Source organism: Sminthopsis crassicaudata, chromosome 1, assembly GCF_048593235.1.
Source record: "Sminthopsis crassicaudata isolate SCR6 chromosome 1, ASM4859323v1, whole genome shotgun sequence".
In the NCBI taxonomy this organism is placed as follows: Eukaryota; Metazoa; Chordata; class Mammalia; order Dasyuromorphia; family Dasyuridae; genus Sminthopsis; species Sminthopsis crassicaudata.
This window is the reverse complement of record NC_133617.1, coordinates 2,468,957-2,492,132: the sequence shown is the minus strand read 5'-3', so window position 1 is coordinate 2,492,132 and position 23,176 is coordinate 2,468,957. Positions and strand designations below refer to the sequence as shown.

Sequence of the window (23,176 nt, the reverse complement as noted above, 5' to 3'; positions counted from 1 at the left end):
CATAGCATTGGAGTTAGTTGTTCTTTAAATGTTTGGTAGAATTCACATGTAAATCCATCTGGTCCTGGGGACTTTTTCTTAGGAAGTTGGTTAATAGCTTGGTCTATTTCTTTTTCTGAGATGGGACTATTTAGACTACTTACTTCTTCCTCTGTTAATCTGTTTTTTTTTTTTTTTTGTTTTTTTTGTTTTTTTTGTGAAGAATGTTTTCCATTTGATTTACTTAAAATTATCTGTTTTGCATTTTTAATATTCTCCATTTCTTCTTTGGTAAGAAAATCCTCCCTTCTCCAAATATCCAAGAGATAGACCAGTCTTTATTCCCATAATTTGCTTAAACTATCACCATTTATGTCTAAATCATGAATCTTTTTTTTCTAATCTTGATATAATATTTTAGATGTTGGTTAGTGTCTAATTTTTGCTATATTATTTTCCAGGTTTCCCAGCACTTCTAGTCAATGAGTGAATTCTTCTCCCAGAACGTGGAGTTTTTCATATTTTGAAACACTAGATTAATATAATTGTTGACAATTCTGCACCTAAATTATTCCACTGATCCACTATGTTTTTTGCCACTACCAAATACCTTTGAAGGGTACTGTTATAATAGTTTTATTTCTACAAGTTCTAGGCCTTATTTGTTTGCATTTTTCATTATTTCATTAATTCTTGAAATTTGTTTTTCCATATGAATTTTTAAAATTATTTTTCTGATTCTAAAAAGCAATGTCTTGGTAGGAGGATGAGAATGGCACTGAATAAGTAGCTTAGTTAGAATTAACATTTGATTTGATTAGCTTGGCCTACAAATGAGCACTTGATATATTTCTGATTGTATAGATCTAACTTTATTTGTAGGAAAAGTGTTTTGTAATTCTGTTCCTATATTTCCTGCCTTCATCTTAACAGACAGACTCCCAAATATTTTATATGCCTATCATTATTGTAAATGTCTTTTTCCTTTCCATACCTTGCTGCTAAGATTTGTTGGTAACATATAGAAATGCTGATAATATATTTGTGCTTATTTCTCATTCTGTGGAACTGATAATGTTGTTAATTGTTTCTAGTAGCTTTATAGTTGATTCTCTAAAATTGTATAAAGATAAGATCATGTTATCTACAAAGGGTGATAGATTTTTTCCGGTAAGAATTACCAGATTCATTCAAAAATTTCTTCCATTCTATTTGCTTAAAGTAACTCCTCTAGTACATTACTGAATAATAGTGTTGAGAATGGGCAACCCTATCTTATTGTAGATGTGTTGAGCTTATCTTCATTACCTATAATATTTGCTGAAAGCTTTAGCAAGATGCTATGTATAATATTTAAAAGAACTCCATTTATCCCAATGCTCTCTAGTGTTTTTAATAAAAAATAGATGTTGTATTTTGCCAAATAAATTCTCTGCATGGATTGAGGTAATTGTATGATATAGGTTACTTTGGTTTTCAATATAGACTGTTATGTTGACAGTCTTCGTTATACAAAGCCAACCTTGCATTTCAGATATAAATCCCACTTGGGCATGATGTAATATGTCTAGTGATAAGCTACTAGAATTTCTTTTCCCATATTTTAAGTTTTTTGCATCAATATTCATTAGGGAAATTGGTTTATAATTTTCTCTTTCTATTTTGGCCTTTTTTGGTTTACACATGAACACAATTTCTATGTCAGAAATTTGGTAGGATTCCATATTAAATAATTTTCCCAAATAGTTTACATAGTATTAGAATTCATTGTTCTTTAAATGATGAAGAGAATTCACTGGTCCAGAAATTTTTTGAGGGGATTGGGTTAACTACTTTTCCTATTACCCTTTTCTAAAATGAACCTGTTTAATTATGTTATTTCATTTTGTGTTAAAAGGGACAAGCTTTATTTCTCTAAGGAAACATTCATTTCAGTTAGATTCATGTCATCTTTATTACCATAAATTTGGGGAAAGTATTCCTAATTTTTGCTTAAATTTTTACTTCATTCATGAGAAGTTCATGCTGTTCATGTTTGATACTGATAACTTGGTTTCCTTCTTTCCTTTTTCTAATCAAATAAACCAAAATTTTATCTATTTTCTGTTTTTTTCATAAAACTTAAATCTCAGTTTTATTATTAATTCAAGTTTTCTCCCTTTCAATTATATTGATCTCTAATTTAATTTTCAGAAGTTCTATTATTTAATTGGAGATTTTTAACTTGTTCTAGCTCAAGCTTTTTTACTTAATTGCCCAGTTCATTGATCTCCTCTTTATCTATGTTATCCATATGAACATTTAGAGACATACATGTTCACCCTTTACTGTTTGGCTGCAATGCATATTTACTGGCATGCCATCTCCTTATTGCTATTTTCTTGGGAGAAATTATTGACTGTTTCTAACATCTGTTGTTAGATTTACTAATTTATGATTCAATTATATAGTTTCTAATTACTTTTGGGTCTATTTTTCCATGGTCATTTATTTTAAATAATTTGTGTTGCAGCATGATCTGAAAAGCATGCATTTTGCATTTCTGTCTTTCTATATTTGATTCAGAGGATCTTATGCTCTAAGAATGGGTCAGTTTTTGTAGAAATGTTATGCTCCATTGCCAAAAAGATCTATTCTTCTCTATCTCCATTTAATTGTCTTCAGAGACCTATCTTACCTAATTTTCTAAAATTCTATTCACTTCCTAAACTTCTTTCTTGTTTACTTTCTGGTTGGATTTATCTAGTACTTACTATTTTGTAATTACTATTTTGTCCCTCCTGGTTCTCTTTTCCATGTCATTAGTTTCTCCAATGAAATATTTTATATTTTCTTCAAAATTTTCACTTATTTTTACTTTATTTCATTGATTTAATGTGTCTACTTGAGTAATTCATTTGCATTTGTCAGATTCTAAGTTTTAGTAAACTACTTTTTTTCTGTCAGTCTTTCACCTACTTTTGCATTTGGCCAATTATAAAAATTGGCCATGGACATTGACATGGACTTTTTGCTACATGGCTTTTTAAAAAATTTATCAAATTTTATGTTTAAGGAGTTATTTTCTTTTTCAATTTTCTCAAACTGATTTTCATTTTTTGACAATCTTTTTTTAAATTATAGCTTTTTATATATAACACATATGCATGGGTAATTTTTCAACACTGACCCTTGCAAAACCTTCTATTACAACTTTTCCGCTTCTTTCCCCTACCCTCTTCTCTATATGGCAGATCAACCAATATATATTAAATATATTAAAGCATATGTATGTAACATATACAATATATATATATATGTATATATATATATATATATGGATTTTAAAGGAGAGCTAGAAAAAATGGGGAAAGGAAAGGAAAGCTTTGCAAGAGGTTCAGGATAACATATGTAGCTCATTAAAAGATAGAAAAGAAAAAGAAATCAACTCCCTGAAAAACAGAACTTGTGAAATGGAAAAGATAAACAACTCCCAGGAAAAGAAAAGCTGTGAATTGGAAAAGGTAAACAAATGCAAATAAAACAGAATTTGTGAATTGGAAAAAGAAAATAATTCTTTTAAAACAACTTGTCAAAATGGGGAAAAGTTCCATAGAACAAAACAACTCATTAAAAAAATCAATTGGACAAATACAAAAAGAAATAAAAAAGTGAATGAAGAAAATCATGCTATGGAATATTATTTTTCTGTAAGAAATGACTAGCAGGATGATTTCAGAGAAGCCTGGAGAGTCTTATAGGAACTGATGCTAAGTGCAATGAGCAGAACTAGGAGATGATTTTATACTTCAACAACAATACTATATTATGATCAATTCTGATGGACATTGATCTCTTCTCCAATGAGAAGATCGAAATCTCTTCCAATGAACAGAAGCAGCTACATCCAGAGGAAGAACACTGGGAAATTAATATGGATCACAACATACCATTTCCACTCTGTATTATTGTATGCTTGCATTTTTGTTTTTTCCTCTCAGATTATATTTACCTATGTGGTAGGGACCAGATCAGATCCACCTTTAGATCTAGAGCCAACCGGATTTTAGCCTCCTCAGGGTCTGAAGTCTCCTCTTTCCATATAGAAGGTATCAACAATTAGAGTGTGCATTGCCTTTTTGGTCATTTTAAGAAAAAAACAAAAAAAACAAAAAACAAAAACAAAAGCTACAGTCTGGAGGGCAGTGTGGTATTTCCAAGTTGCCTCTACAGACAATAGGAAGTGGCACTGAAGCAGCAGTGGGACATCACCCACAGGCTGGGTTAAGATTAGCCATTGTGCTGAAATCAGTGGCAGAGGGAAAGCAGTATCTGCACTGGGAGCAATGTCTTTGGCTGCACTTGGATCACTCTGAGTCACTCCATTTGTTGGGTGGGTGTGGCCAGGTCTCTAGAGACTCCAGCATTTTGGGGTTATAGACTTTACCCATGTTTTTATAGCTTCTCTGCTGATCTGCTGGCTTGCTGCCAGGGCAGAGTAGCCCACACTGTGCTAAAGTGCTTCCCACAGATTTTCCACCAGCAAAGACCACACCATGCCCCCCTCCAGTCTGCTCAGTGTGAGCTGTTTCCTGTGGTCTCACTGCCTGCCTGAGGTCTCTGCCTGGCCTAATCCCTTTCCATCCCCATTCAAGAGCAAAACAGACCTTTTCTAGAGAATTTCGAGGATATTTTCAATTGGCAATGTGTTGTACTCCTAATATCCGTGGGTTGTGACAGTCAAGCACTAATTCTGAGGCTGAATTTTGATGAAATTGATTGAGGGTAAAGGAGAGCTTAAGAAGATGCATGTGTTCTCTCCAGCATCTTGTTACCACCCCAACCCAAATTGATTTTTAAGAAATAATTAATTTCTATATTTTCCCATTTTTGCCAAATTTGTTTTTTAAGAGTTGTTTCTTCTAGACAATTCCAAATTTCCATTTTCAAGCTTTGGTTTTTATTTTCAAATTGTCTTATTTTTCCTTCATAATTCTGATTCCCACATATTTTTTTATCTCATCTCTTTTTAAAGATCTTTTTTTGAGCTTTTTCAACAGAGGCTTTTGAGCTTGACAAGAGTCCATATTCTCCCCTGAGATTTTACTCATAGGTATTTTGCCATTGTTTTCCTCTTCCAGGCTTCGATTATGGTCTTCCCTGACTGATATCTGTCTATGGTCAGAGGCTTTTTTTTCCTCGTCTGCTAATTTTTAAAATTTGAGCTCTGTTTGGGCACCTGTTCTGCCAAAAGTGTACACCACTCCTTGACCAATTCCTTCAATTTCTCTTTCTTCACTTATTACTTAAGAAAGCATTTCCAGTACAATATTGTATAACAAGGGTGTTAATGGGCACCCTTGACCATATTAGAAATACTTCTTTTTTTTAATTTTATAATTATAAAATTTTTTGACAGTATATATGCAGGAGTAATTTTTTTATAATATTATCCCTTGTATTCATTTTCCCAAAATTTCCCTTCCCTCCCTCTACTCCCTCCCCTAGATGACAGGCAATCCCATACATTTTATATGTGTTATAGTATAACCTAGATACAATATATGTGTGTAAATCCAATTTTCTTGTTGCACGTTAAGTATTAGATTCCGAAGGTATAAGTAACCTGGGTAGATAGACAGTAGTGCTAACAATTTACATTCAATTCCCAGTATTCCTTCTCTAGGTGTAGTTGTTTCTGTCCATCACTGATCAGCTGGAAGTGAGTTGGATCTTCTTTATGTTGAAGATATCTACTTCTATCAGATTACATCTTCATATAGTATTTTTGTTGAAGTGTACAGCGATCTTCTGGTTCTGTTCATTTCACTCAGCATCAGTTCATGTAAGTCTCTCCAAATCTTTCTGAATTCATCCTACTGGTCATTTCTTACAGAGCAATAATAAGGAATACTTCTCGGCAATTAAAATTCACATTATTTCGGGAACAGTACTTGCAGTACAATGGCCATCCCCAAGAAGAAGCTTCAGGATCTTGTTGAGATCTCTCCCATATCTATGACTGAGACTGGGGAAGTCATCTTCTTTGTAATTGGCCTACATATGGACTATCTTTGAATGGTCAGGGTGTGAAATACATTTTTGTGAATGGTTCAATAGGAGAAGGTTTGTCACTGAGTGTTGGAAAAGAGTAGGTGACAAATGGAAAAAATAAGTTGGACCATGTCATCCTTCATATACATTTTTAATTATATATCTATGGAGGTGGTTCTCAAAACCAGAATGGCAAAAAACAGCTGTGTTTTTCTTCACAAACATAAATAACTATCAGTTAAAAATGTTTATTCCAGTCTCCTGTCACTATCTTAGGTTCCCTCTGCAGTATGTAGTGCCAGTTGTCCTGCTGGATTCAGGAAGTTGCCTTTGGAGGGGAAACCACCTTGTTGCTTCAGTTGCTCCCCATGCTTAGAAGGAGAAATCTCCAGTCATAAGAGTGAGTTAATGCAAGGAACCCTAGCTCCTGGTATTTATGGAAGAACTAGCATGTCTCGTTGGGTCTTCACTGCGCATGTGACAAGGCAATAAAAGATTTGTGAAGATCACAAAAAAGAGGGATAAACAATGAGGAGAAAAATATTTTTTAGGAAACGGAATGTTGAAAGCAAGTATGGATCTAGTGTGTCACTGAAGCATTCTAGCTGCTAATTTCAGGTCTCATGGATCTGAAAGGTAGGGTGAAAATAAGGTCAATCCAATATTCCAAATACTAGTGAAAAAATCCCAATGGAGGATCCAAAGACAATTTTTCTTTTAACTAATTTATGGAATGAAGATATTAAAGGGTTACCTTTTCATTGTTGAATATATCATGGAAAGACTTCATTTCTCTTGGGATTTATAAAAGGAACAATTCCAAAACAAAAGAAAAAGGTTTTCTATAAGAAACCTGCCAGCTATTTAATAAGTCATTAATCAATCAGTCAATCAATAGTCATTTAGTATGAGAAGAACTTGGTCATAAATAATGGGACAGAGTGATAAAAAAAGGAGGTGAATCCTTCATTCAGGGAGATTCTATTCCAACAGAGGAGATAAGAATACACACAGTGTCTTTATCTACCAAGAAAATGTTTAAAAATTCATATAAATTCAACAATATTAATTGTAGAAAGGTGTAAACTGGGGGCTGGAAAGAATGAGGAAGTATGGATACAAGCAGCTCCTCAACTTGAGTTGTTGCCCAACACAACACAGAAGTAATTTGTATATTTGATACTAAAAGGCTCCACTGTCTAAGCTTACTGTCCTTAGTGATTAGGTTTAGAAGAAAAGGTGACATCACTTATGTAAAAGAAATAAAGAGAACTTGAACCAAAGCCAACCAGTGATCAAAGGCAAGAATAGTTTTGATCTGACCAGTATACCAAGGAACTTACCAGTGACTGGGTCATCCAGTAAAGAGAAAATGGGGTTTTGCGTCCTATGGAAACAGAAGGACTTGCTGCAGCTCCTCTGACTATTTCCTGCAGTGGGAATGTAGAGAAATGTTTTAATCTAAATTTTAAGCCCTTGTTTGTCTCCTGCAGATGCTGAACAGTGTAAGAAGTGCCCAGAAGATGAATATCCCAATGAGCAGAGAGATAGATGCCTCCCCAAAATTGTGACCTTCCTGGATGTGAATGACCCTTGGGGGAAGGCCGTGACAGCTGTAGCTCTTTCACTCTCATTCTTCACAGCCCTGGTTCTGTGGGTCTTTGTGAAATTCCAAGACACTCCCATAGTCCAAGCCAATAACAGGAACCTCAGCTACCTGCTCCTCACCTCCCTTTCCACCTGCTTCCTCTGCTCCTTGCTCTTTGTGGGCCGTCCCACCACTGCTTCCTGCCTTTTCCGACAAACAGTATTTGCAGTTGTGTTCACAGTGGCTGTTTCCTCCATTTTGGCCAAAACCGTCATAGTGGTTCTGGCTTTCAGGGTTACAGGACCAGGGAGCAGGATGCGGATATTCCTTCATCCTAGAGTGCCCTACTGTGTTGTTCTCATCTGCTCCGGAATTCAAGGGCTTTTCTGTGCCATCTGGTTGGGGACCTCTCCCCCCTTTCCAGAGGCAGACACACACTCTGAATCCCACCACATCATCCTCACATGTAATGAGGGCTCCGCCTTTGCATTTTACTGTGTCTTGGGCTACATGGGCTTTCTGGCCCTGGGCAGCTTCACCATAGCCTTCCTGGCCAGGAACCTGCCTGATGCCTTCAATGAAGCCAAGTTCATCACTTTCAGCATGCTGGTATTTTGCAGTGTCTGGATCTCTTTCCTCCCCACATATCAGAGCTCCAAAGGGAAAGCCTTGATGATAGTGGAGATCTTCTCCATCTTGGCCTCCAGCGCTGGGTTACTGGGCTGCATTTTTATTCCCAAATGTCTTGTGATTCTCCTGATATATTGGGAAAATACCATAAAACAGAATAAGAATCAAAGGAGTTCCAGGAGCAAGAATTTTTCTTTTTTCTAAAATTTGATTTCTTTATTCCCCCCCCCCATTCCATGTAAAACACTATTTTTAACTTTTTTTTTTTTTTAAAGGTTTGACTTCTACATTCTATCCCTTCTTTTTCCACCTCAGAACCACTGAGAGGCCACCCATGCAGTTACAGAAAATATTTATATAAATGTCTTGTTGAGAAATATACAGGCATTATTCCTCCGGTTAAGAAAAATAACCCTTAAAAATAAATTTTTTACAAACTGTGTAACACCAACAGTTTCATCATAAAGACTTTCAGAGTAGTTTTGGATCATTGTGTTGTTGAAAAAGGAAAGTTATTTGCAGATGACCTCTCCACTCTATTGCTGGACTTTGTAAACATTCCCTTTCAGTTTTCATATTGAAGAGGAAATCCCAAAACTCCAAAAAATCCTTAAAGGAGAAAACCTCCTTTGATTCTGCCTCTGTGAAGGGACTCCACCCCAAGCACAAACAGTTTCTTCATTGTTATCTGGGTTTTATCTCCCTTCAGCTTGTAGCCATAACCCCCATCATAAAAAGATGCAGACTGGAGCTCTCTCTTTGCAGGGCGTCTGAACATGCCAGCACCATGCCTGGCACCAAAGGCTCTCTGCCCACTAGAACAGTTTCCGGTGCCCATTTAACTCCACCTTCACCTTTTACTTTAAGGAGACTTTAACTTTACTTCCAAATCCCAAAATAAACCTCTTTTATCAATCTAGGGTTTCGGGTCTGTAAATTCCTTTACAAGGGACTCTTGGGCTGCCACTAGACCTCACTGAACTCTGTATCCTTGTGCCAAATCCAAAGGGATTGCAGGGGAGCTCCATTTGACTACCTGTACCCCGAACCTGTCTCTAGACCTCAATTAAACCCTGATTTCATGTAGGTACCCCAAATTCTAAACCTCACCACTATGTGTGTGAATATCTTTCCAGATTTTTCTGATCATCATATTTACGAGAATCATTAAAGCATTCTCATCACAATTCCATACCACAATTTCTTTGGCCATTCTGCATTTGATGAGAATTCCCTCAATTGACAATTCTTTCACCAAGAATAGAGGTGATATCAATATTTTTGTACATATATTTCCTTTACTTTTTTTCTTAAACCCTTTCAGTTTTCAAGCCAAGTAGTGTTAATTTTAGATGGAAGAATTTGCATAATTTTATGGGCTTTTCAACATATATCCTATATTTTAATCATCAGTTGAGAACTAGCTCATATTTTAATATATTTCATTCCTTTATGTATACATTTGAGAAGAGCTGGCTGCAACAAAGAAAGTTGCTTCAAAATTGTTTTCACAATGACTATTGCTAACTGCCTTTCCCCCATTTATTCTATTTTGTTTTTTTCCAATTTATCCCTCATAAAAGGCTTTTACTTTTCATCATACATTTCACAATATTCCCTCCTTTCTCACCCTAGTCCCTGCTCTTATTCCTTTATCCTCTTACTATCTTGCAAAATAATATTTATTTCTATACCTACGTTGAGTGTGTATGTTATTTCATCTTAGAGCCCATTCGAATGAATATAATATTCACTCCCTCTCCCTCCTCCCCTCTCTTCTGTCTACTAAATGCTTTATTTTGCCTTTTTAATAGAAGATAATTTATGCCATTCTACTTCTCCTTTTCCCTTTCTCCCAATACATTCCACCCACTTTTAAATTTAATATAATTTCTTTCATAAACTATACTTTCATGTTCATATTCAATTCACACCTATGCACGCTGTTTATATAAACTCCTCCTAACTTCCCTAAAAATGGAAAATTTCTCTTGAATTGCAAGGATCATCCTCCCAAGTACAAATGTAAGCAAATAAATCAGGTTAAATGCCTTATTATTTCCATTTCCTGATTAACTCCTTGTGCATCTCCTGAGTTCTTTATTTGAAAGGGAAATTTTCTGTTCAGCTCTGGTCTTTTCACCATAAATACTTGGAATTCCTCTATTTTACTGAATTCCTACCTTTTTCCAGAAGGTTTATTAACAGTTTTACTGGGCAGGTGATTGCTGGTTACAATCCTAGCTCCTTTCCTGTATAGAAATTCATATTTTAAATACTCTGATACTTTAAGAAAAAAAGTGACAAAATATTGTGTATCCTGACTGTTATTTCACTGTACTTGAATTGTTTCTTTCTAGATATTTGCAATATTTTCCCATTTACCTAAACATTCTGGAATTTGACTACCCTATTTCTGGACATTTCCTTTTTAAATGCTTCAGATGGTGATCACTGTTTTCATTCCACTTCTCTTTTACTCTCTAGAATACCAAAAGTTTTCCTTGATAATATGTTACCAGAAGATGTCTTGGAAGATTCTGCTGGATCATTATTTTTCCAATGAGATGTATCACATTGTTTTCTACTTTTTCGTTATGTGTATTTAGATTGATCATACCTGGATTTCTCATACAGGCATTAGCTTCCATTTGACCAATTATTCTTTAAAGAAAAAATATCTATATCTATATCTATATCTATATCTATATCTATATCTATCTATCTATCTATCTATCTATCTATCTATATCTACATCTACATCTACATCTACATCTACATCTATATCTATATCTATATCTATCTATCTATGTATATATCTATATCTATCTATCTATCTATCTATCTATCTATCTATATCTATCTATCTATATATATATATATATATATTTACCAAGACAGTAGCAGATTCAGAGTTATTACTCCTTGTTTGTGACATCAAGCTAAGGCTGGGACTTTGCTGGCTTGATCTATATCACTCCTAAGCTCCTACCTCACAATAGACCTTTGCTGATAGGAAGTTGTCTTAGGTTAGAAAAATGTTCTAGTCCATCTTTTTTTTTTGAGTAACAACACTCTAAAATGTATTTGCAATTGTTTTAAAGGAATTTGGAGCATTTGCTGTGAAACCTGAAGTGAGTTCATTCTTTATTTGGCCTTTTGAGCTCTGTTTGCAAGATGGTTTTGGTAGCGTAAAATAATGTTTCTTTTTCTTTCTTTCTTTTGTTTTTTTCTTTATTAAAGCTAGTTTAAAAAAAAGCATGAATGGACAATTCTTCAATACTGACCCTTGCAAAATCTTGTGTTCCAATTTCCCCCCTTTCCTCACCCCTTCCCCGAGATGCCAAGTAGTCCAGGCTACGTTAAACATGGTATAAAATATAGATTAAATTTTATATGTTCATCTTGTTGTGCAAAAAATCAAATGAAACCAGAAAATAACATGTAAAAAAACAACAAAAAGTGGAAATGTTCTGTTGTGAAGCACCCCGAGTTCCCACAGTCCTCTTTCTGGTTGTAGATGGCTCTCTTTAGCACTAAACCATTGGAGCATCTCATTGTTGAACAGAGCCACGTGCACCAGAACTGATCATCATATAACCTTGTTGTTGCCGTGAACAATGATCTCCTGGTTCTGCTCTGTTCACTCAGCATCAGTTCATGTCAGTCTCTCCAGGCCTCTCTGAAATCACCCTGCTGGTCGTTTTTTATAGAACCATAATTAGAATAGAATTTCTGGGGATAACTGCCTTGAATAACACAGTAGGAACAAGGCCTTCATGAAGTACACAAATTTTGACTCTGTTACATTAAGTAGACTGTTACCGCCAAGTGCTACAATTTATGATTGTTACAATAGACAGACTTACTGCTAATCACTGTTTAATGTTCATGTCAAGCTACAAGGAAGAGCAGGATGTGTATCTGTAATCTTGAAACATTCACTAAGTAACCTGAAGACTCTAGTGTTTTTTCAATATTAGTTTAGAGAAAATGCAGAACCTGGCTCTCAGATCAATAAATGAAATGCTTAGATGGTACCTGTCTGGCTCCTGTGCTTTTGTTTCCACACTCATCCTAGTTGGGGGAGCGGGCATCCACACTGGGACTCAACTAGACAGGGACCTGAATGCCATTGCAGAGGAGAGGGGCCTCTTGGTGAGCTCCAGGATTAAGATAAGAGGTGAAATTAGTTTACTTCCAGGCTAAAACAAGATTTTTTTTTACCAGTAAATTTAAATTTTGTAAATTTGAGATCAATGGAGTGCACATAGTGATCAGAATGGGGCAAAAGCAATCAGGTGCCAGGGACTGAGAATGTTATCTGAAAGTCTTAAAGAAGCGAGTAAAGGAAAGAGAACTGGTAATTACTACAGGACAGTTACAGGAATTTTTTGAGTCTGTAGAAAAATGTTGTCCTTGGTTTTCACAAGAAGGAACAATCCATGTGGAGAAATGAAAGACAGAGGGAAAATTAAGGAGTGAATAATTCAGAGAAACTGGGCCAGGAGTTTTTCCAGTTACTTTATTTTCTATTTGGAAATATTTTGGAAATCTCTCTTCTGCCTCCAGAAGGAGTCCTTTTAATTACTAAAGTGCTTAAAGTAGATCTGTCTGCTGGTACTGTGGAGGAAGAAGACAGGGACCAAGCTATAGAATGTTTAAATGTTAACAAGAAAGAACAATTCACAGAACCGACAGATCCCTTTTTAGAGGCTTCTCCTCAATACAGATCTGAAGGGAAACGAAATTCTTATAGAATTGAATCAAACAGACTAGTTCTGGAGGCAGTTAAGAGAGCCAAAAAAAGGGAGAAGACATCCTTTTAGAAATGCAGTTAGCTTTGCCAGTTATTGAAACCCCTGATCCTAGCAATCCAGGACACAATAGGAGAGAATAACAAGTGATAGACTTCTAGTTACTGAAAGTGTTACATCAGGCTGCTTCCAGTTATGGTTCCAATAGTCCCAATTGTATTCTATCACTGATGGGGAGATAGCCCAAATTTTATTGAGAAAACTTGCCCTTGAAAATGCTAGTGCAGATTGTAAAATTATATTATCTAGGGGCAAACTAAAATGTCTTTAGTAGAAATGTTCCAAAGGCGTCATGTAATATTCTCTTCTCTAAAATGTAGTGTTCTCTGGGAGCAGGTTTCTTGGGGGGCTTCTGGGAACAGCCTTCGTTTTAGTTGTTTCAATAGTCACCTCAAGTTCAGCCAGGAGGTAAAGTCCAAATCCTTTATTGTCTTTTCACAGTCTTTTCTCTGTTCCTGGGGCCCAGTTAGCTTTAGTAGAGGCTTATCTGTCTCCTTGGTTCCAAGAGTTTTCTCAGAATGTCTCCAGCCAGCACAAAAGGTGGAAGTTGGAATGAATCTTGACTCCTCCTCCCAGAGAGTGGGCTTGTGGGTCTCTGCCTTGTGAATCTCCCTGAACTCCAAGAGCAGGCTTTTCCTCTAATGAGCTTGTCAGCTCCTCCCTATATATGCTCTCTTAAAGGTGTGCATCCTGTGGAATTATAGGTAAGTACTAAGTACAAGTAAATTAGAGGATCATCATCTCATCAATTCCACTGAGTACCTTGTTTCAAGTTCTAGCCCATAACATCCACATGTAGGATCAGATCAATCCCACTGAACCGTGCTAAATTAGATAATTATTGTCTCTATCAATTTCAGTGATTTAGCACCTTGTAAGAATCCTGACAGTGTCAGAAAGTTGGACCTTTTTTCAAGCCCCAGTAACGACTGCTGCTCTAAATCAGGATAAATCACAATCTCAGAATTTTTCACAATATCAAAGATGCTCTCATTGTGGACAATGGGGTCATATGAAGACAAATTGCACTACACAAAAGGTTGCGTCACATTGCAATTCAGCTGATTAACCTTTGACTTTATGTCCAAAATGGTGGAGATGCCGAGAGTTGGCTTCTGAATGTCCCTCTCACAATAATAGGCAAGGTAATGAGATATTGGAAACTCTCCTCAGGGCCAGCTCCAGTCCCAGATGATGGGAGCTGTACTTGCCCTTATTCCTTCCAAACTGTGTCTGCAACCAGTACCTTAAATCCTGCTTATTGACAATATGGGATGGAATACATGTGACCCCGGGAAGTCCTGATTATGTTCTTTGGTGTCACAGTGAATTACTGGTAATGTGGGAACATGTTCTCTCCCCACTGGAGTCTAGTAACTACTGTTTATGAAGCACATCCTATGAGCCAGGCCCTGTGCTGAGGGCTTCACAATTCTGACATTTGATCCTCACTGCACCCCCAGGAGGTAGGTGCTATTATTACCCCATTTTACATCAGGGCAAACAGAGGTGATCAGAGAGGTTTCCCAGGGTGCCACAGCCAGCAGGTGTCTAAGGCTGCAGTGGGACTGGATTCTCCCTGGCTCCAGCCTGAGCTCCATGTTCTGCCCTCCTTAGCTGCCCCTTTGTTCAGGGCAGGTGTCCCTGGAGCTCCTGACTTAGCCCTTGCCCTCCCCCTTAGCTCGGCTCTCTCCCTTTCCAGCTCAGGTGTCAGAGAACAATAGACTTTGGTAGCACCATGGAGAGCCCTGGGCCCCTCTCCCACAGGCCCCCCCTGTTCTGCCTGAGGCTGGACCAGATCATGGACCTGGAGCCAGGAGCCCTCAGAGGTCAGGAGTCCCGGCCTCTTCTGCTCCAGAAGAGGCCCAGGGAGGTCAGGGATCTCAGCCAATCACAATATCCGCTGGGATCCCCCTGGAGGCAAATGATGGGGGATCAAAGGAGCCTGTGCTGAGAACTCCCTCTGTGCGGGTCAGTGTGTGAAGCAAAGGCCACAGCAGAGGTTTGTGAGCTCCTGGTCCTGGGTTCTAATGACAAAGAGGCCCAGAGAGGGGATTCAGCCTCAAGGCCTGTGGAAAGGTGCTCAGGGAGCCATGGCAAAGGAGGGGGCAATGTGGCCTGTTCTTGTGTATTATTCCCATTGATGCAGGGAGTCTCCCGCATTGAACTGAGTTCCTTGGAGTAGGGACTATATTTTGGCTTCTTGAATGTCCCCATGGCTTAGCCTAGTCCCGGCACAGAGCAGTGATCCATAAATGCTGGGGCTTGACAGCTGCTCTGAGCTCCCAGCAGGACATTTCCTGACATCTAGCCCCAGGTTTGGCTGCTCTGAATTTCCATTTCTGTCCAGCTCTGCTCAGCTCCTGACTTCCTGCTTAAGGCAGCGCTCCAGTTTCTGAAGATGTACACTCCCACAGAGTCACTGATGGACAAGGGGAAGGGGGCTGGGGAAGGAGCAGACATGTTCTCGGCACTTCCCATGGCTTGTAATGTTCTTTGTTCAGTTCGGTTTTCTTGGGCTCTCTGGGAGCAGCCTCCCTTTCAGTTCTGTAATCACCACAAGAACAGCCGGGTGTTAAAGCCCACATTCCAAGCCCTTTATTGTCCCCTTGCCTGGGGCTGGGCAACTTTCTTCCAGGCCTTTGGGAGTCTTGGTTTCCCTGGAGAGAATGCAGGAGGCCAGGCCAGGCACCAGGAGCCAGACTCAAGGTGGAATGAAGTTCTCTCCTCCTCTCTGAGAGCTTAAGCTCCTGCCTCCAGTTCTCTGGTCTTCTCTCCCTCTCTGGCCCTGGCTGAGTTTGTCTGAGCTCACATGCTCTCTTCCCCTAGGTGTGAATCTTGGAGAACTGTATTAAGTACTAAGTACATGCACTGAACCAGAGAGCTGTTAATCCCCATGCTAAACTAGACAACCATTGTCTTTGTCAATTGCACTGAGTAACCCCTTGGAAGAATCCTGGTTCCAGAGTTCTGGCCCAAAGCAATGGTTCTTGAGTAAGGGGGTAAGTGATGCATTAAGCTGAGCCTTCTGCTCTGAGAGGCTTAGGGCTGAGGGCCCCTTGGAGACCTCCCTTCCTGCCCACACCTCAGCCCCTCCTCTTTTTCTTGTTCCTGGGCTGCCCCTGTTCTTTTCTGGAGGCTCTGTATGGGACAGCACTCCCTCTGATCTGATCACTCCCTCATCCTGGGGCTTTGGGTGGTTCCAGGAGGTGTGAGGGCCTCATTCAGAGTTAATTGTGACAGAAGGAGAAATGTTCTTCTATCACAAAGGTCAGTCCTTCTAAGTGGGGGAGGGGTGGGAGATACATTTGGCTTACTCAATGTGGCAGAAAGCCTTGAGCCTGTGCCCCGCCATTGTGGGGACAAGGACCTTTTCCCTGTAGTATACAGTCTCCTTAACTTAAACCTGGCAAAATGACTCAGGGGGAGAAGGAGCAGATTCATTCACTTCAGACTCTGGGAGGGTTAATGTAGGGAACCCCTTATCTCCCGGCTCACCCACAAACCGGGACAAACATTTTGGCTCTTTGCTGAATAACGTTCACCTTGTTTCGAGGTACAGAAACTCTTGCTGTGACCTAGTATTTGGGCTGGGGAGGATCAAATATAAATGGCCCCTGTGCCGGGGGAAGGACTTTTGTCTGGGAATAATAGCTCCTCTCCCTCATCTGTGACAAGGAGCTGCGTGTGAGCTCTCTCTTTTAGGTCCTTTTTTGCATCTTGAATTTTATTTCTCTTCCACTATTCCTTCCCAGGGTGTGGGGCCCAAAAGGCCCCTGCCCAGAATGACAGCTCAGAGTTCACTCAGAGTGGGAAGCAGAAAAGCTTGTTTATTACAGCATCTCATGAGTGCAGTCCCACTGTGAGGTAAAGAGACTCACAGCAGGAGGGCCCAAGACTCATGGGATACACACCTTTTTTTATAGGTTTTTTTTTTTATGTGAAGGTCTGGGCTAGCTCCTCTGAAGGCTCAGAATAAGTCCTTGTCAGGATAAGCAAAAGTCCTTGCCCCATGCTGTGGGTGCCAAACTATAAAGTTCTGATCATCTCTCAGTTGTAATCCTTCTCTGGGAGGAGTCTCTTTTCTGTATAATCTTTTCCTCTGTGAGCGGGTTTCTGGGTTCTCTTCTCCAGCCAGCCTCTTCTTCTTCTTCCCGAATCCTGGCTCTGAATCTCCTCCAGCTCTTGTTCTTCCCCAATCCAGACTCCTCCTCCAGGCCGCCGTCCCAACTCTGGCCCAGAGTAGACTCACTCCAGGCTCAATGTTGTCTTCTTTTATCCTCCCAGAGAAGGGGAGTGTGAAAACTCAGGGGCTTGTGGGAAAATTACTTCTACCAATGAACTTGCTCCTTTTAAAGGTTGTATAAACTCCTTTTCATATGTAAATTCCTCCTCAGAAGTTCAAAGGGGTAAACTCCCTTTAAAGGCCAGAACCAAAGATCTGAACCAGAGAATTGTTAAATACCAATTCAGCACTTAGTAAGAACCTAACATCATTACACTACAAATTAGGAAGCATTAAGAAGCCTGGGACTCCTAATTGAATATTGCTGTCAAAAAAAAAAGGAAAAAGAAAGATGAAAATGGACCACTTTTGGTTTGCCTGAAATTACCTGCTTTTTAGGAAACCACCCATCAGCAGATGACTAGGCTGGCAGTGTTTAAACTGATAGGCTAAATAATGTCAGACATTGATAAATGCAACCAGTTTAGGCTAAGTAACTATGTCTGTAACTGGCCTAGGTTTAAATAAATAGAGGCCTAGACACGTTGTAATTCATAGGGAGAAACAGTAATAATGAAAATAAAATATAGAAAAAAACATTCACATCCCTGTGAGTTCTTCCTGTCATTTTTCCATTCCACACACCAGTAAGGGTGATTTGGATGGGGGTGAGAGGGATTTCTTTCCTCTCTCCCAGGTCAGTGGAAGTTGTAGTTACAAGAAGGGAGCATGGGAACATGGACCTGCCTAGGCAAGCCCAATTACTGGCCGCCATAGTATTCCATATCTTTCCTTTAAAGTGTCAGTGATCCCACTGAGGGAAAACCGCAGGGGATGTTTGCAAACGATTTTGTAATAGAAAGGCTAAATAAACAACACTGTGAGGCTCTTTCTGAATTTTGTTGAAGTGTTTACAAATACATCCACACACTGTTTCTCGGTTCCACACAACTCTTATTAGGACTCTCACAGTTAAATAATGTCACAAGGTCATTTTCTTTAAGCTAATTATGGCCCACCCTCCTCCCATTCTATACAACTTTGATTAAAAAAAATTAACTTTGCAAAAAAATTAGTAAATAAAAGAAAGAAAGTGCCAGTGATCAAAAATGCTGGAGGGGGGAGGAAGTTTCCACTCTTGTGGGTCAAGAGTAATTCAGAGCCTGGTGACAACTCTCAATAGGAGGTTATTTCTTTGATGTACAAGGGTTCTGGGATAAGAATTCAGATCATTCTGCACCATCTGGGAGCTAAAGAATAAATCTGAGTCAAAACCATTCTTTGCCAGACCTGGACAGCTAGATGGGAATCTTTGGGCAGGTCTTGGGGCCAATGGAAGTCTGCTTTCCAGTTCTGCAATGTTGTTCTGTTCCAGGAGGATGATGGGCTCTTATTAGATGCATCTCAGATGCCTGGTTCTGAGTCCTTGCCTGTTGGGACTTCTCTGTGAGGAAGGAAATGAACAGTTGTCCTGTTGCCAGTCCACCTGTGCATCTTATGTTCCCTTTTCTAGCCAGAATGGCAGTTGTCTCTTCAGTGTTCTGGATGGGCTGCAATGGTCCCTTCAGAACCTGAAGGGTCCGTTCCCCCTTTTCTTTACCAGAAATTCACTCCAATATCCCCAACGAAAAGCAGGTCCTGAGGAGGGTCAAAGTAAAAACAAACAAAGTTCTGTGGAATTCCCAGAGTTCTCTGCCAGAGGGGGAGGGCTGACTGAAGTTTCCTTGCAGAAAGGGCTCCCAGAGGATCCCAGATTAATTAATGGACATGGAAACAAAGTCCTTCAAAACCCCTGGTGTCTACCACAACTTCTTTATTCAGAAAATTTCCCAGGAAATGTTCTGGTGCTTGTGGCTTGTGTGTCTGTGTATGTGTGTGTCTGTGAGTAACTGAAGCCTCGTAAATCCCCCCAATATCCTCTGCTAGAAGCACTTTGAGGATACCCTACACATGATTTATTTATTTCTTTAAAATTTTATAATTATAACATTTTTTTGACAATACATTTGCATAGGTAATTTTTTACAACATTATCCCTTGTACTCCCTTCTGTTCTGAAATTTTCCCCTCCTTTCCTCCACCCACTCCCCTAGATGGCAGGCATTCCCGTACATATTAAATATCTTATAGTATATCCTAGGTACAATATATATGTGCAGAACCGAATTTTGTTGTTGTTGTTTCAAAGGATGAATTGGATTCAGAAGATAAAAATAATCTGGGGAGAAAAACAAAAAATGCTCACAGTTTACACTCATTTCCCAGTGTTCATTTTCTGGATGTAGCTGATTTTGTCCATCATAGATCAATTGGAATTGGATTAGCTCTTCTCTATGTTGAAGATATCCACTTCCATCAGAATACATCCTCATACAATATCATTGTTGAAGTGTATAATGATCTTCTGGTTCTGCTCATTTCACTCAGCATCAGTAGATGTAAGTCTCTCCAAGCCTCTCTGTATTCCTCCTGTTGGTCATTTCTTACACAACAATAATATTCCATAACTTTCATATACCATAATTTACCCAACCATTCTCCAATTGATGGGCATCTGTTCATTTTCCAGTTTCTAGCCACTACAAAAAGGGCTGCCACAAAAATTTTGGCACATACAGGTCCCTTTCCCTTCTTTAGTATTTCCTTGGGATATAAGCCCAGTAGTAGAACTTCTGGATCAAAGGGTATACATAGTTTAATAACTTTTTGGGCATAGTTCCAGATTGCTCTCCAGAATGGTTAGATTCTTTCACAACTCCACCAACAATGCATCAGTGTCCCAGTTTTCCCACATCCCCTCCAAAATTCATCATTATTTGTTCCTGTCATCTTAGCCAATCTTACAGGTGTATTGTGGTATCTCAGTGTTGTCTTGATTTGCATTTCTCTGATCAATAGTGATTTGGAACACTCTTTCATATGAATGGAAATAGTTCATCATCTGAATATTGTCTGTTCATATCCTTTCACTTTTTATCAATTGGAGAATGGCTTGATTTCTTATAAACTAAAGTCAATTCTCTATATTTTGTAGATGAGGCTTTTATCAGAGCCTTTAATTGTAAAAATGTTTTCCCAATTTGTTACTTCCCTTCTAATCTTGTTTGCATTAGTTTCATCTGTACAAAAGCTTCTTAATTTGATATAATCAAAATTTTCTATTTTGTGATCAATAATGATCTCTAGTTCTCCTTTGGTCACAAATTCCTTCCTCCTCCACAAGTCTGGGAGATAAACTATCCTATGTTCCTCTAATTTATTTATGACCTCATTCTTTATGCCTAAATCATGGACCCATTTTGACCTTATCTTAGTATGTGGTGTTAAATGTGGGTCCATGCCTAGTTTCTGCCATACTAATTTCCAGTTTTCCCAACAGTTTTTGTCAAATAATGAATTCTTATCGCAAAAGTTGGGATCTTTGGGTTTGTCAAACACTAGATTGCTATTTTTATTCACTATCTTGCCCTGTGAACCTAACCTATGCCACTGATCAACTAGTCTATTTCTTAGCCAATACCAAATGGTTTTGGTGACTGTTGCTTTATAATACAGTTCTAAACCAGGTACAGTAGACCACCTTCATTTGATTTTTTTTCATTAGTTCCCTTGCAATTCTCGACCTTTTCTTCTTCCATATGAATTTTGTTGTTATTTTTTCTAGGTCATTAAAATAGTTTCTTGGGAGTCTGATTGGTATAGCACTAAATAAATAGATTAGTTTAGGGAGTATTGTCATCTTGATTATATTTGATCACCCTATCCAAGAGCATTCAATGTCTACACAAAATGTTTGATCTTCAAATATAGAACTCAAGAGATTTCTAAAAAGGTAAAAAGAAATCTTGAGAACTATATTTCTGCCATAAAGATATGTAAAGAAGATATGAATAATTTGTCCTATGTAGGCTTTATAAAGAAGCTTTGTTCCAACTTTATTTTTTTCCCTGGAGATTTGCTTTAAAGTGGGAACAATAGACCCGTGAGAGAAGCCTGAGCTCCTCATTTGGAGGGGCTAGTTCCCTCAGGACACATCTGTGTCTAAAGCATTTTAGATGTAGGGCCCTTTGTGGGAGGGCTGTATTTAAAGCTGGTAATGGGTCACTAGAACTCACCCTGTTGGATCATATTGGGTAGTAAGGATCCATAGATTTCACTCTAGGAATACAGAGTAGAAGGGGGGACATGGGGCTACCCTGTCATGGAGACTAGAAAATTATAGAAATCTTGAGTGGATCTTCCATTGGAAGGGATTCAGATTGGATAGGGACAGTTAGGTGACAGGAGGAAAGTTCAAATCTGCCTCAGGGATTTATTGGAATCACTTTGTGACCCAAGGCAAGTCCTTCACCTTATTTGCTTCAATTACTTCATCAATCAAAGGCCTTGGAGGGGGAAGCAGCAAAGCCCTCTAGGAAAACCTCAAAATGGGGTCACTGAGGATTAGACCTGACCAAAATGACTGAACCTTACAGGGCCCATTTCCTAGATCCTGAGAAGGAAGGGACCAAACTAGAATCACAAGGTCTCTGAGGTCCCTGCCAGTTCCGGCTGTATGATCCTTTATCTTGTTATAGGTAATCAGGTGGGGAAGATGGCCTGGGATCCAGCAGGCAAAGGCAGATTTACCAAAGTGTTTTGTATTTGATTCTGTTCATTTTTCCTCCACCGCTCTGACTGGTTTTCCCTGTCAGGAGCAGCATCCCCTCCCCCAGGACTAAACTGATCTCCTGAACTGGAATTACTGAGGAAAGTTGCCCCATTTCATCCACTAGGGGGCCTGTCCCTCAGACTGGAGGCTGAAGGATGGAGCCACAAGCTCTGCTCCAAAGGCTTTCTGACTGCAGGAACTCCCCCTCTGACCTTCTCTAAGGGCAGTGGTTGGGAGTAGGAGGGAATTAGCTTTGGGGTAAAACCTCAGGATTGTTCTGCTCCATATTGTGTAAATGCAGGCAAGTCATTCTAATCCCCTGGGAATCATTTCTCATCTGTAAAGCAGAGATTTCATGAAAGATTTCCTGCAAATGTCTCTGGGACTTCAGAAGTCTTTTCTCCAACTGCCCAAAGTGCAAAGGTGTGTCTGTGGATCCTGTGATTTTAACCTCAGATGGGGAAGATGGGCCTGCAGGTGTCTTTGTTCTGGTTGTTGGAGAGAGGAAATCTGTCCTCAAAATCCTGGACTGAGGAACCTCTGAGGCTCCTTTCATCTCTAACAGACGGATGTTACAATCCTACAGAAAGAGGGAGACCCACTGGCAGAGGAAAACTATGAGCACTGGACTGTCTATAATGACTCTTCTAAGTGGATTTCACTGCGCCCTGAGCCTGGGACCTGGCTCACATGGACACTGGTGCAGGGAACTTATGAGCATCAAGGCTACAGTTTTACAGTCTTTTAGGGAAATTGTCATCTGTGAAGGATTTAATAAATCTTGTGTCCTACAATAGAATATTTCTCGAGGTTTCTCCAGCACAGGTTATGGGCTGAAGTCAGGTCACAAAACTATTTTCCTACAAAAGGCACTTCTGGGATGGAGCCTGACTTGGCACAAGGGACAGAGAGGTCAAAATATAATTTTGCACTTATGATTTCCCTGGATGCAGGGACTCAGCTGGAGATGCCCCAGGCAGGCTGGTCCCCGGAATTCTTCTGAGACTGAGACTTCTCTGAGGAAAATCGAGTAAGACGAATGGACCCAATAACTATCTAAAAATAAATGTACCTGGAGACAGAGAGAAAGTATATAATGGTCCCTCATCTTACACCTTTGTCCTTGTCTTGCACATGGACCTGACTAATGTCCCTCTGCTTCCTCTAGTGTGACCTGGAGATCAGAGCCTGGGCTTCTGTAGACAGACAGGCCGTGTCTGGTGCTGAAAAGTTCCTGCTCAGTCCCTGACTCC

General features: G+C 39.2%; 1 protein-coding gene across 1 annotated transcript in view; it reads left to right on the top strand.

Annotated features, from left to right (window-relative positions):
* LOC141559737 (vomeronasal type-2 receptor 26-like) overlaps nucleotides 1-23,172 on the top strand; it is a 76,773-nt gene extending 53,601 nt beyond the window's left edge. Inside the window, exons 7-12 of the mRNA XM_074297747.1 lie at nucleotides 6,289-6,412; nucleotides 7,506-8,411; nucleotides 12,312-12,388; nucleotides 14,750-14,876; nucleotides 16,803-16,909; nucleotides 23,092-23,172. Of these exons, the coding sequence (XP_074153848.1) occupies nucleotides 6,289-6,412; nucleotides 7,506-8,411; nucleotides 12,312-12,388; nucleotides 14,750-14,876; nucleotides 16,803-16,909; nucleotides 23,092-23,172 (1,422 nt within the window). The remainder of the gene's footprint in view (nucleotides 1-6,288; nucleotides 6,413-7,505; nucleotides 8,412-12,311; nucleotides 12,389-14,749; nucleotides 14,877-16,802; nucleotides 16,910-23,091) is intronic.
* The last annotated feature ends 4 nt before the right edge of the window (nucleotides 23,173-23,176 follow it).